The sequence below is a fragment of the Acanthopagrus latus genome, chromosome 3, assembly GCF_904848185.1.
Source record: "Acanthopagrus latus isolate v.2019 chromosome 3, fAcaLat1.1, whole genome shotgun sequence".
In the NCBI taxonomy this organism is placed as follows: Eukaryota; Metazoa; Chordata; class Actinopteri; order Spariformes; family Sparidae; genus Acanthopagrus; species Acanthopagrus latus.
The window spans coordinates 14,483,464-14,497,702 of NC_051041.1; the positions used below are offsets into that span (position 1 = coordinate 14,483,464).

Here is a 14,239-nt window from a genome sequence, read left to right on the forward strand (position 1 = left end):
GTGTTATTCTATTGGATATAGTACTTTATTGTGTTTTGCATATTGTATGTTGTACTTTATTGTTTCTATATCTGCCCTTACCTTTTGATTGTATTTGAATGTACCTAGATCTACCTGTTTGTGTGTTTTGTTTGTTTTTGTGTGTGTGTGTGTGTGTGTGTGTGTGTGTGTGTGTGTGTGTGTGTGTGTGTGTGTGTGTGTGTGTGTGTGTGTGTGTGTGTGTGTCTTCGGGCGGCTCTTTCTTCGTCTTCGCTGCAGTCTGACGGGCAAGTTCAGACAGTGGTGAAGGTGTGGCGGCAGCCGCCGTGACGAGCCCTCAATCTCTCTCTCTCTCTCTCTCTCTGTGCACTTCAGGTGTCGCGGCGGTGAACTTCACGGAACTTTTCCCTTATGTGTGCGTGTCTCGTCTCACCTTGCCTCGCTCCGTGTGTGTGTGTGTATGTGTGTGCTCAGATATTAGCGCTGTGGTAGGAGGGGAGGTCTGAGTGCGTGTGTGTGTATGTGTGTGTGACTGGAGCCAAGAAACAAATCCTTGGACAGCGAGCAGCGGGAGCGACGCACGTTGGATTTCTCTTTCTCTTTCTTCGGGGGGGCGTCTGAAGATCACATTGCCGAACTCTTCGGTTTCTTTCCCATGTTGTTCCCAAGAACCTGCAGCCATAAGCGACGCTGAGGAAAGCTGAATATCTGCTGGGCGAAGAGGTAAACACACACACACACACACACACACACACACACACACACACAACAGCGTTAAATAACCTCAGCTGAGCGTCGGCTTCAGAATGCCTTAATGAGTTCACATGTCAGCCAGCTGTTCCTCTTCACAGGGCAGAGGTGGCCAAAGGTCCGTCCTGGCTGGATGTCATGGATTTTACATTTAAGATGGCACAATGGTAGCAACCGGGACTACTTCCTTATCGACGGCTTGCCTGTCAGATTTGTGCTATCAGTGGCACGTCTTGTGTTTTCATTTTCACTCAGCGTTTGTGACAAATCAAACCTCTAACTTTTGACTCACCATTATTTATTTGTTTTTGCTTTTTTGAGGATGAATAATTTTCCAAGATTTCATCTGAATTTTCTCTGCTTCTGATCTTATCGGATGCAGATATGCTTCTAAAGGTTTTTTTGACTGAATCAACATCATTTATTCACTGTGTCAGAAATGTGTAAAGCATAATTTAAGTTGCTAGGAGCATTTGTATCCGTGGTGTTGTGAGCCAAAAGCATTGTCTGTTATCTCGTGTGTGATCGCTGTAAAAAGAATCACTGCTGATCAAGATCCAGCTGGGCAAAAACAAATCCTTAAAGTGCCTCTTGAGCTGATTTGACAGTAGAAACACAGAACTTTTGCTTGTGTGTGCCCGTGGCACAATTGGTGAAACGGAATCCCTTAATCCTGTGCCTTTTTGTTAAAAAATTCCAGAACCTTAGGAATGGTATTTGATTGACTGAATCCTTTTTGCTTTCTCTTATTCTAGCTCTCTTTTCCAACGAGGCCCCTGATTACAGAACGCGTGAACAAACGCGCTCAGCAGGATCATAATTCACAATCACATTCAGATTCCAGAACATTGAGCAACTTAGGCGTTTGAAACCATCCACAGAAATAAGACGATCAAGTTCAAGATCTATGCCCCACCTGAGAAGCAGTCTTCCCCAATTTGGTCCTTATAATGGGAATGTTTAAAATCAAAGGTCTCCTGGGGACGAGTGTGCAGGTTAAGAGCTCTAAATGAGATGAAACTGGTAAGACAGACAGGTAAAGCATGCAGCAGGGCCTTGTAGATAAAGTAAGTGCCGTTTCCTCCTTACAGATAAGGACGGAGCATCCAGCTTTGTCATTAAGAACACAGTGATGAATAGGAAGTGAAGATGAAGGTGAAAGGCTTATGGAACTTTCCGAGGCAGGGCAATTGTGTTTGATCCTGAATAATCAGCACTGGCATCAGTGGTTTCACCTTGTGTGTATGCATATTTTAAGAGAGGTTAAAGGGCGGTTCCGATCTTTTATTTGGGAAGTTGGTTTCTCGAGTGAGCGTAAGCGGTAATGTGAAGCAGTTAATTGTCAGTGACCCGTTTCTGTTTTCAAGTGCATTGCCTCCTCTCAATTCGATGGGCTGTGCTTCACTGCAGCTCTTCACTGCTCCCATCTCTTCTTAACCCTTTTACTTATTAGTTCTTCTTTTCTTGTCTTTTCCACTTCTTTGCAGCACTTCCTTTTGCAACACCTCTCCATCACATACAGCTACCATGCGTAGATTCAGCTCTGAGGGGAGCCTCCTCGATCTGGACTTCCTCCCATGGAAGAGGATGGCGCTGAAGAACCCAGATTATAAGCAGAACCGGGTGTCAGGCACTTACACACCTCACATGGAGGTGGATGTGCTGGACGGGGGGTCTACCACCCCCACCATCCTGGAGCCCAGAGGGAGCCCCGATCAGCCGAGGAGGAAGGAGCTGGCCAAGGAGCACAGCGTCAGCGTGGAGAACCTGTGTGAGCTGGGGAAACTGGAGAAGAGCCACCTCGGAGTGTGCGTCATCAGCGAGGGCTGCAGGGCCTACAGCGACGGTCAGCTGGCCCCGGCCGCCAAGGGCAGCACGGAGAGCGTGGAGAGAGACGACCAGCCTCCCCTGTCCCCCTCATCCTCCTCCAACCCATTCCAGTTCAAGTCCCAGGACAGGCACCACCACCACAGAGCCAAACTGTCAACTGCTAAACTGCACCTCAAGAGCCTGTTTGGACAGGTGGGACACGGTTACGTTTCAGTCCACACTGTAGCGCAGAGTTTTTGGCAGCTTCTTAAGAAGTCCTCAAGGTAATTCAGGTTATTAAAGGTCCCTGCTGCACCGTAGCCCATTAGGGACACATACCAGTGTTACCAGATGCACTTTTTAATCTGTTCATTTCAGGATGCTCTAAATGTGGACTTGCAGTGACTTAGCGACACCTGTTTTGAGCAAGTAAAAAAAGAAAGTAAAAAAAAACAAAAACCAACAACTTTATTTTACAACACAATGCGATGAGAACTTGGAGTAGAGTAAGCGCAGACATGGTGCAGACATAAATGCACACACTTTAAATGGTACGATCCACTTTCATGTTACTTTTGACATGATTCTGAAATTTGATACCGTGGGAAAAACAACGACATGACATTGAGGGCATAAAAGGTTTATATTTTATTGAAAAATATATAAAAAAAAACATGACTTGAATACTGTACATTGAGAACAACAGCATCTAAGGTCATTTACTTCTGGAAGATGCCGGCATGGGTTGGCTGTACAGCTCATTGTCGGAGAGAGAGCAGGAAAAACACAAATAGGTGTATCAATACTGCACAAAATAAGTCCTGAAACCATATAAATATTCAGAACCAATATGAATTGATATTTTGATATTTTTGACAACAGTAGATCATGTTGTATTCATGTTTCTGAGCTGAAAACAGCGGCCTGTTTTGGGCTGGAGGGCACCTGAAGAGTGGACAACGATTGTCTATGGGTTCATCATTGCAAACAACCACTTTCATGTTAGATGACTGACGAGGTTCGGAGGCATAAGTTGGACACTGAAAGCTGCTTTATTGGGATTTAAGAGAGTGGAACAGGTGGACAAGCTCCAGTTAACCTTGCGGTTTCTCTTTCAGAGCCCTCATTCCTCAAATTCCAACCTCAACACAGAACAAGACAGGTAAGAATCACATTTATTTTCTGTTGATTGTTACTCATTCACATACACAGTCATTGTCAAAAACACGTACACCGTGTCAGTCTCGAGTTCCAATGATTTCTACAGCTCTCATGTTTCTGTGATGAATGGGTGGAACACAAACTACTTTGTAACGAAAACATCCATGAAGTTTGGTTCAGTAATGAATTTATTATAGGTCTTCCAACAATGTGACCAAATCTGCTGGATCAAAAATATACATGCAGCAACTTGAACAATCAGCGTTGGTGATTGTAGAAAGTTGTGTTTCACTCATTCCATCACAGAAACATGACAGCTGTAGAAACCATTGGAACTCAAGACTGACATGATATTCATGTTCTCATAAGTGGATGGAAACTTCTGACCACGACTGTAGATGATTATCAAAATAACAACAAAAATAACAAAACACCAAGACCAATTTACTGTTCGTAGACATACATTGGATGTCTTAAAATGAATAACATTTGATTTGGAAGGTGAGTCAGTCGTTTTATATTCTTACCGATGTCCTCTTGAGACCTGGAGTTGTGATAATAGTGGTGTCTTTTGGTCTGATCTTCCTTGGCTGATGCCTGCTGCCTCTCACCTGTCCCTCATGTGATGCTGGTCCACAGCGCTACAGAGAGGAGGTCACGCCTGCACTTCATGCGTCAGTGGAGCCAGGTCGGCCCCAGTAAGAAGAGAAAGATCGGTCGAGAAGAGCTAGAAAAATGGGCCGAGTCCCTGCACTCCCTGCTGGCCAGCCAAAGTGAGTATTGCACTCAAGTGTCGGCTCAGTCTCTCAGCTCATCATACCCCTTGGTCCAGAGGACGTTGTCTCATGCTCATAAAAATATTTCCCTGAATATTTATCAGACATGTTAAAAAAGGGGAAATTAATTAAAAGAATACAGCAACTTTGATTGAGGTTGCACAATAGAGAATGACAGATGTGTAGTGATATTTGATTGCTGCTGCTATGGGTGTCTCAGCTGCTCAGAACCGGCCAGCTCAGTAGTCGGGTGCAGAGCCAGACCTTCAGGAGGAATAAACGCCCAGAGTCACATCAGATTCTGTTCTGTTCCTGAGCCATTAAGATGACTTTTTAACTTTAAGGATTAAAATAATTTTTGGTTATTTTCACTCCTGGTTATCAGCCTGATTCAGTGATCCGTGGTGGAGACCTCCATTGTGTATTTTTGCCATGGCTTCAGCAGCGCGTTAAGATTCTGTGGAAGATTCTGCTTACATTTTTGTTTTTTCAACCGTGATTTCCTTTTCAGCGTTACTGCTGAAACACATACTGCCCATAACACCATTGGAGATGAAAATAGGTGTTTTGGAACAAGGGCAACAGACCTTGACACCATCACAGCCCAAGGAGTCTTTCAAGCATCTAGCCAGACCAGCCCGACCAGCACAGAGAGGAAGAGAGCTGATATAAGATAATGAGAATCCAGATTAGTTTCGGGCCACTCATGGTTAATGTCTGGTCACAGGAGCGGTAGACGTGTTTTAACAGCGACGTTTGGTGCTCTCACACACTCAAATTTGATGGACAGTGTTTCCCAGATGTCGAACTTTTGATATGAAAATGCGGTCCACGTCATCATCACCATCTTGTTGCTGCTGCGCGCAGACACCCTGACACAGATTCAAAAGATACACCACGTGTTTATATTTCTATATTAATACCTGTATATGTGTTCTGTAATTTGTGTAGCATGGAGTTTACAAGCTTTCATTTTACGGTTTTCGTGAATGATCTTGTTCCTTGCACTGTAACGTTGACTGCCAAGTGGAGCTGATGGGAAAATGTACTTTATGAACGGAACGTGACAGAGAAGAGGGGGAAAAAAGAAGAGAGAAGTCATGCGAGTAACGATCATAAACACAAGCGGTTCCGCAGTCAGATACGCCTCGCTAGTGCTGAACACACCATAAAACAACCACCACTGGTAATCTATCTGACGTGGCGGGGGCACAAATGTTTTACAGTTTCATTCACTTTAAGTTTAGTCTCATTTGCCCACTTCCTTCCTCACCCGCCGTAGACCAAGGCACCATTATCTTGAATAAAATGATGGATTACTGTTGGTTTATTATCTCCTCCCTCCATGCTGATGGAAAATCAGGTGGAGCTTCACAGTAAAACAGCGTTGCAGCATTCTCCTTACCAACTAAACATGAAAAAAAACAGTTAAAAAAAAATTATAAAATGGCCCAGAAAGTCCCCAGAAGCCCAGAGATCCCAAATTAATTTGAAAAGACGTTATTTACACCCTCTTTAAACCAGAATCTTCACTGTAGCTGTTTGACGTGGGCGCAGGAGCTCAACTTTGTGGCGGGGATGGTGTAAATAAAGTCTTTGCAAATCAATTTGGAAACTAACGAGCTATATGGAGCCATTTTCTTTCTTTTTAAAAAAAAAAAAAAAGTTTAAAAAAAAACAAAAACATTTTAGCAGAATGCTGCAACTTTGTTTTACTTTGAAGCTCCAGGATTGTTTGGTGGACTACGAGACTTCGCCTCACTTTCATCAACATTAATTCATTAATTTCGAGGTGAGCCGTCCCTTGTGAAAGCACGTGACAGCAAGGGAAAGTGGAAGTGATGGAGTAGGTGGAAAACGAACAATTCTTTCTTACTGATGTGAAGCTGTATTTATGGTCAGATTTTTAGTTCCATTGCTGTCAGAGGTCTGACCTCCTCCTCCGTGTCGGTTCGTCACAAGTTGTAGAGCAGTGTTTGGATGAGTGTGTGTGTTACGTGTTCCGCCGGTGACAATATAAATATTCCAAGGGCGGAAACAATTATTGGAAATACTGAAATAAAATAACAATACGCCAACATACCAGGAGAAGAAGACAACAATTATGTGAGTGATCCAGACTTTAAAACGCAATAAGGCTTTGCAAATTATTCGTGAGGTAGGACATAAATTCAGCATATGTAGAAATAAGCCTGCGAGGATAGAAATAAAGCATTTCCTTTTATAGCAATAAAAACTACAGCTTACTGTCCCCTGATGTTAGAGGATAGCTCTTCCTTTACCTCTTGGTGGTCCGACCTGAACTTTAAACCTTGACATTTAACTGACTAACCATCTCTGCCTCGGAGAAATGTTTGTGCAACTAAAAGTCAAATCTGTCTCAAGTTCCCCCCCAACGCTTTCATCTGAACTCACATGTTGCCGCAGTGATGTTGACATCCGAGCGGACGTCATTGGTTACTGTGTGCTGTGCAATAAAGCCAAAAGAGCGCCACTTCCCCTGACCGTTCTGCTTCTATGAATAGAACAGATGGTAAACAGCTGTTGTAAATCACTGCTACAACAGAGTCTGTCTAAAAGTCTATACAGTTTGAGAACTACGATTCTGGGTGTTATATTACGGCATGGTGAGGGAATCTGGAGGAAGCATTTTCCTGGTGTATTCCAGCATCTGATGGCATTCTGACGTTGTTACCCCTATCAACAAAACCGGGGCAGGCCCTGATTAAACCCTCCGATAAGACAGACAGCACTACAGAGTATTTTGAATGCCACAAATGTTTCCATTCACGTCACTGTTTTCGAGATTAGAGTGTTTCTGGATATTGTGTATATACAAAATACAATGTGAGAAAGTTTTTTTGTCTAAAAATGACTCAAACTTTGTTGTAGATATTTGTATTCATTGCGTACTTTTATTATCCTGATTTTTTTCCGACGGTGTTCAAACTCAGAAGTCCACAGTTTTGCTCAAGGTAACGGAGCGTTTCATTAGGTCACCTGTTGCTACAACTTCTGAGAGCGTCAGAGAGTGAGGGAGGAAGTCAGCGAACGAGACTTGCATGCCATTACTCTGTCCATAAACATGTTGGATATATTTTCATCAGCGATAGTGGCTGTTAGGTGGTGTGTTCACCAGCAAAGCCAATATTTACCTGGTGTTACCAGCCACAGGATCATTTGTGTTTATCCACGCAACTCACAAAAGTGAGGGCGGCTGTAGCTCAGCGGGTAGAGCAGGTCGACTAGTGATCGGGATAAGCAGTTACAGATCATGACATGACATGACATGACTCACAAAAGTGTTTATTTGCCCCGAGCAGCCAGATTGCGTTGCTGTACATTAGCCGTGAGAGGGTGTGTGTCTGTGTGTTTGAATTCAGCTCAGTCACTCAACTTGGCACTCAGCAGAGACCATGGTTCTCTCTCTTTCTTCTCCCCCTCTCCTATCTGTGACATTACATTCATGAATTAAAGTACATCCTCCCCTCCAGCTCCAGTCAGCAGTCAACATTACAGAACATAGACACCAGACAATGAAGGGCCACCTCTGCGGATCACTGCTGCAGTCAGGGTCATAAACCGGAGTGAAGATATATCTACTTTCCTAAAAGTTCTGAAAGTAATTTCTGAGCTCCCTGCTCGTCGGTGAACAGCGCTGGATCAGAGCAGAATCTGACGAGAGTCTGGGTGTTTATGACTCCGGAAGGTCTGGATCTGCACCTGACTCTCTTGTCCAGAAATGGAGGCTCTGAGCAGCTGAGCAGCAGCTACCCCGACAAATCAATCTTCTGTTTTGATAGAGATCCCCCCCTAGCAGCATTAATTACATATTGTGCATTTTACACTATTGCTCATCATTTCTTAGAGCATGCTCTGGTGTTTATGTGAATGTGCTTTTCAGACCTAGACAGCAGCCACCACACTTTCTTGAGTTATAGTGCTAGAGTTTAAAGGGGGCACTCCGCAGGTTGTTCATGTCATAGTCCGTTTACTAGACATGGTGAGTCATACTCAATCCAAGAAAATGACTCAAGTGACATCACTCAGTTATACACAGTTCCTAGGAGTTTTACACCAATAAATCCCCCCTTGCTATTGGAGTATTGACCAATATTATCTTTCCACACATGATGCATAACTGTTTTAGAATATACTGTCTAAAGTCCAAATTATATACAGTCATGTCAAGTTGGTATCCTGCTGCATTGCCAGAGTTGGGTCTGTTCAGGTCATCCACATTTTAGAATTGCGACAAATGATCCTTGTATTAGATTGGACTGGTTCTGGCAGCGCAATGTCAGATTGGTTCTCTTTCTCTGATGATTCATTTTTCAATTTTGTATCGGATCCGACCTGCGAAGACCTTTTAAAAGACGTCAGTGTAGATGCTATCAAGTTGCAGGGGAAAGGGGAATGTGCTTTTGGAGCTTGACACATTCTTGTCAGGATATCTCAGTCTCTGCTACTTTGACTTGCCACTCCCCAGCCTTTATTTAAGTTCAGTGCTACATCGGTGGAGTTCTCATTTAAAATAAGTTCTCATTTAAAAGAATTTGTAATAACCATGTATGCTAATGACTCTAGCCCCATCACTGATGTCCAGACAACCGACAAGATTGGACTTCTGGACAGCTGAGATTTGGGGTGTATCTGTGCTCTTTGTCTCGTGGCTCAAGACTGAACGTAATGGAAGAATTGGAAAATGCTTTTTCTGACCAGATGGATATGAGGCCTTTACAAGTGACATACAGGCCCTAACTGGAAGGAAAGAAAGACAAAGGAAAAAGCCGTTAGCAGAACCAGATCCCACAAGTGATACTGTAATATGAACTCACCCGCCTCTATCTGATGTTATGGGCAGTAAGCTGGGGAAGGCTTTGTCAATTCACAGGCCAGCTAATGTGATTCAGTAGTGGCTAAGTTGCCCTTGACAGCGATGCAGCTAATTACAGAGGAAGAGAATATTTTATCACCTCATATTCTCCTGCAATATTAATACAGTCTAGACGAGGCTTTGACCACAGTAAAAACAGAAATGATGTTCAAGCAAGCGTTGATATTGTACGTTAGTGAGTAGGAGAAAATGAAGGTGGAAGAAATACATTCAGTGGTTTGTCTGATGGCTTACTAGTACACTGGTGTGGTCCTCTGTTTGAGGGGAGGTAGTGTCCAAAGCTACTTGACCATCTGACAAGCGTATTGGCAGCACAATATATATATATATCGGACTGATGAATTATTAGCCTGATAAATATAAAATGTACATTATCGGTAATCGTCAGATAATGAAATTAGTGTTGATAAATCGATAATACAAAGACAAACTGCTTTTGTTCTCTTAACGAGTGCAGCATCCACACGCGGTAGTTGGCGGTGTGCACCTCTTCAGGCGTTTTGTGAGCAGGCGATAAACAGAGACAGCTACGCCTGTATAAAGCCACACAGTATAGATGAGACACACATGTTGTTGCTGGTTTGGACTTTCATTTTTTTTTTTTTTAACAAGAAGACGGGGAGAGGGGAGGGAAAAGTCTTCAAGTTAATACAAGAAATGTATCTTTCAAACATAGAAATATGTAATTATCATTTATTTTATCGATATTGGGGTTAGAGAGGCAGGTAATGATCGGTCTCGGCCAAAATAAATAAATAAATAAATCCATATCGTGCACGCTCGACCCACGCACTCTGGCCTGTAGTTTTCTTAAATTGCTCCCTGGGGGACAAATAACGTATTTGAGGAGGAAAAATTGAATGGTCCCTGTCCATGATTTGGCTCCAAGACCAAACCCAGGAGTCTCCATTGACATGAATCTTTGAAATGATATATAAATATATATATATATATATAGAAATGAAATAGACTCCCATAGTATGTACAATAAATATAAATTGTACAGTTGGTGCAAAACAAAATGAGAAATTACGTAGAGATAGCTGGGACATGTTGCATGTGTGTTGGTCAGCAGTTTGAAACGCCGTATGAAAAACAAGTCCTGGCTTAAAGCCTAGCAGTCAGTTTGAGTGGAGTTGATGGATATGTGCCAAGTTTTAACAATCAGCCTGAGAAACGCTGCTGATGGTGATACTTGTGCTTCTGCTATGGGCTTATTAGGGCCTCAGGGACTGTGCTTCCTCTTGTAGCGTGTAATGTGACGCTGCATGAAGAGGTAAGCCCCACTTATCTTCCTTCTGCTCCTCCTCCTCTCAGCTGGCGTTTCAGTGTTTGGAGCATTCTTGCGCTCTGAGTTCAGCGAGGAGAATCTGCAGTTCTATCTGGCCTGTGAGCAGTACAGACACTCGTCCAACAACTTCAGCCTGCAGAGGAGGGCGAAGGACATCTGCACCACCTACATCCAACCAGGAGCCCCCCGGGAGGTACAGCCCTGCTTTTATATTCAATCTAGCTGCATGCACTCAAACTAAAGTGTGCAAGCTTTTTTTTTCCAGGGAACAGGAAGTGATACTCAAAGTGTGTGTCTCCCTCCCAAACAATATGCTGTGTGTGTGTTTTGCATGCCCTTTTACCTTAAGCTTGTGTGGGTGGCTAGTTAATAGCTACATTCACTTGGAGCCTCTTTACACTAATTCAGATAGGGTTCAAACAAAAACACAAATGCAAACCCCCCTCAGTCACAAGATTTTGAAAAAAATGTATCCTATCTTTTGACCAGGAGAACCTCTTTAGATCTAAAGTCTTTTTGTCCGTAGTGTCTCGACCCAGATAGGCGGAAAACTGCGAGTTGTCAACTAACAACATGCAATAACACTCAAAATGGTCAGATTTGTCATGCTGTTTCAAAAGGCTGGTTTGAAGTAAAGTACGACTATCATTATTAACAATAGCTGCTTTCGCCAAAGGTTAATTGCAATGATAATGGTACATTTCCCTTCATTTGAGTTAATTGCCTTGGGGAAAACTGATGTAAACAATTCTCAAGTATGGTCAAGAAATAAAAAACCCAAATCTTCCTCAGGTTTGCGTTTGAGGGCTCAACATTGAAAATCTGCCTCATGATTGACTTATGACTGACCATAAACAACCAAGTCACCAACCACTCAAAGGCATTAGGTTTGGATGATGTTGCTAACTTCTGATTGGAGCTAGAATGCTGTGACCTCACTGTTTTTCAATTAAAACCCTTCTCAGTTCACTGATTCATTATTTTGCCTTTAAAATGTCAGAAAATGTCGAAAAAGGTGGATCAGTGTTTTCTCAGCGTCCAAGATGGCGTCCTGAAACGTCTTGTTTTGTCCACATCCCAAAGACATTCCGTTGGCTGTCATAGAAGAGGAAAGAAACCAGAAAATACTTACATTTAAGAAGCAGAATCTTTTACACGGTGTTGTAAAAAAATACCCACTCTTAGTTCAGTCACGTTTCTGCCATTGATGCCATGTATGATACATTCTAATGTTTGTCTCTTTCCCAGCTGTGCTTCCTTCAATGCCAACTACTGACGTTAATCTCCACCATTGAGTGCAGGTTAAGGTTGGTGGGAAAACAGACTCCAACGCAGTGTTGAATAAAGTAGATGAGATGACTGGAGAATAACCTGTAATTTAACTACCTCCTTAACACTTCAGATTGAACATTTAATTTGAATTTTAATAATAATATATGGCAATTTACACTAAATTACAAATTACACATTCAAAAAAACTTTTTATTTATTGTTAAATACACTACGTGGCCATCCTGCAGCACCTTCACAGCCCACCAGGAGCTGCTGGCTGCCCACACTCTGAGTAACTGCACTAATTGTCTGACTTTGCTTATATAAATGTCACAGAATTGTAGAAAATGCACTTAAAAAATTCTGTGGCAGGGCTCACATCTGGACCCCGTCCCCCCCCCCCCCCCCCCCCCAAAAAAAAAAAAAAACACACCCACCCCTGACTCAGATTTGTCTGGTTTTGTATATAACTGCACTAGAGGGTCACCTCCAAACATTTGGTACTAGAAGGGTGACTACAGTATCAAACAGACCAGGCTGCTGTATTTGACACGTTTGGAGTGAGAACCGGCTGAACCACTAAAGGATACAACGTTACTAAAAATAAATCTTAAAAGGTCATGAAACTCAAACAGTCAGATGATCAGACGCACGGGCTGGAAACAGCTGATAGAAATGATGGTAAAAAGAAATGCTTACATTCTAACAAACGGAAATGAATTTCTGCGCTGTGTTGTCGTAGGTGAACCTGGACAGCAAGACGAGGGATCTGACCACCCAGCTGCTGCAGGCTCCCTCTCACACCTCTCTGTTGCATGCACAGAAACGCATCTACTCGCTGCTGGACACAGACTGTTATCCCCGCTTCCTCCAGTCCAACATGTACTGCTCGTTACTCCAAGACGCTGATTAGCCTCGTGTTGACGGGACACCTGGACTCAGGACTCCTGTGTCCAGTCTTTATGTTGAGCTACTCACATCCTGACTCCAGCTCTGTATTTAACACACAGCAGTAAGACTGGTACATATCTTTTTTTTTTTTAAGCCCAGTTATCAAAAAGATACATTTCCCAACGTGTTATTCTATTTCTTCATTAGGGTGCTTGTGGGCTTTGAGCTGCAGCAGTCGGCCCTGAGAATTTAGTAAAACTCTGCTGAGGCAGTTTATTTCCGTCACTTTAACATGACCCGTGAAACTATGCAGCTCTCGTTGTAATCATTAAACATCTTCCATGTAAGCAGCTCATGTCCCCATGGTCCAATAACTCTCGGAGTTTCTCCTGCTGACGGAAAGGAAAAACAAGTTCTACAAGAATGAGCTCTTTGCTGAAAAGGTCATAGTACAATGTAATTTACTTATATGGCAAAGGTGGTAACCTGAGCTTATTGAGCCTGACAGGTTAAATTGATACACAGCTACAAGGAAGGTGTTTTCAGCCTGCCTCTGCATGCAGATTTGAGAAAACAGTCTTTTATATAGAGGTTGTTTCTAATGAATGCCGTTGAATAGCATTTTCCTGAATGTTGGGCCTAGAGAAACAGAAAAAAAAGTGCCCATCAGCTTTGAGTTTTAAAGAGAAAGAAATAAAATCCTGTTTTTGTATTTGATCTGTCTGTTGATTCTTCAGTGCTCGTGCAGAGATGGAGATGAGCTTTAGCTTCAGCTTTCTGTGGCTACATAAGGTCCGGCAGGATGACCCCGACAACCTTTTCTCAAAATGATAATAACGAAAATAGCACAAATTATCATTATTATTTATAAATATGTATTTTTAGTTCATTCGAAAATCTAAGGAATACGCAAAGGTACGCTTCCTAGCTATTTCCTGACCATTTTAACCTGTGTTCATCAATATCAAGTTTGCTCAGTGGGCACCACCTAACTGTATGGACCTTAGGTTTGCTGGTTCAGACCATGATGCTGGAGCTTAGGTCAGTTTAAGTTGATTTGAGATTTACAGATCACATATAAAATACCAAGAGAGGGAGTTTTCATTGAACAAGAAACAGGAAGTTGCTGTAACTTCACTGTGCATAGTTGAGTTTGCCCCAAACTTCACATTTGATCACCGTACTCCTGAAGACATTAACATAACAATATTAAATGACAGTCATTTGTGCCACCTAGTGCTACACTAACAGCAAATGACATGTCTCTATACCTGCATGTACTCCTGCCAGCAGACTGACTGAATCTATGTCAGAATTTCCTCAGAAAATGCTGAAGGCCTTGATGATGGTGTTTGCTGTGTAGACTTCATTGGCTGACGTTGCAACATTTAAAAAGGAAGTTGTAGTAACATT

General features: G+C 42.6%; 1 protein-coding gene across 2 annotated transcripts; it reads left to right on the forward strand.

Annotated features, from left to right (window-relative positions):
- The first annotated feature begins 231 nt into the window (after positions 1-231).
- Positions 232-13,543, forward strand: si:ch211-152p11.4 (regulator of G-protein signaling 8). Of its 2 annotated transcripts, none has more exons than XM_037093125.1 (6): positions 232-702; positions 2,217-2,751; positions 3,657-3,700; positions 4,339-4,472; positions 10,690-10,856; positions 11,912-12,334. In XM_037093125.1, exons 2-6 carry the CDS (start codon positions 2,257-2,259, stop codon positions 12,002-12,004), a joined length of 933 nt encoding a protein of 310 aa, XP_036949020.1. In that variant the 5' UTR covers positions 232-702; positions 2,217-2,256; the 3' UTR covers positions 12,005-12,334. The 2 variants fall into 2 exon arrangements, with proteins under 2 accessions (XP_036949020.1, XP_036949019.1); XM_037093124.1 differs by lacking the exon at positions 11,912-12,334 and adding an exon at positions 12,678-13,543 and having other exon boundaries at positions 245-702.
- The last annotated feature ends 696 nt before the right edge of the window (positions 13,544-14,239 follow it).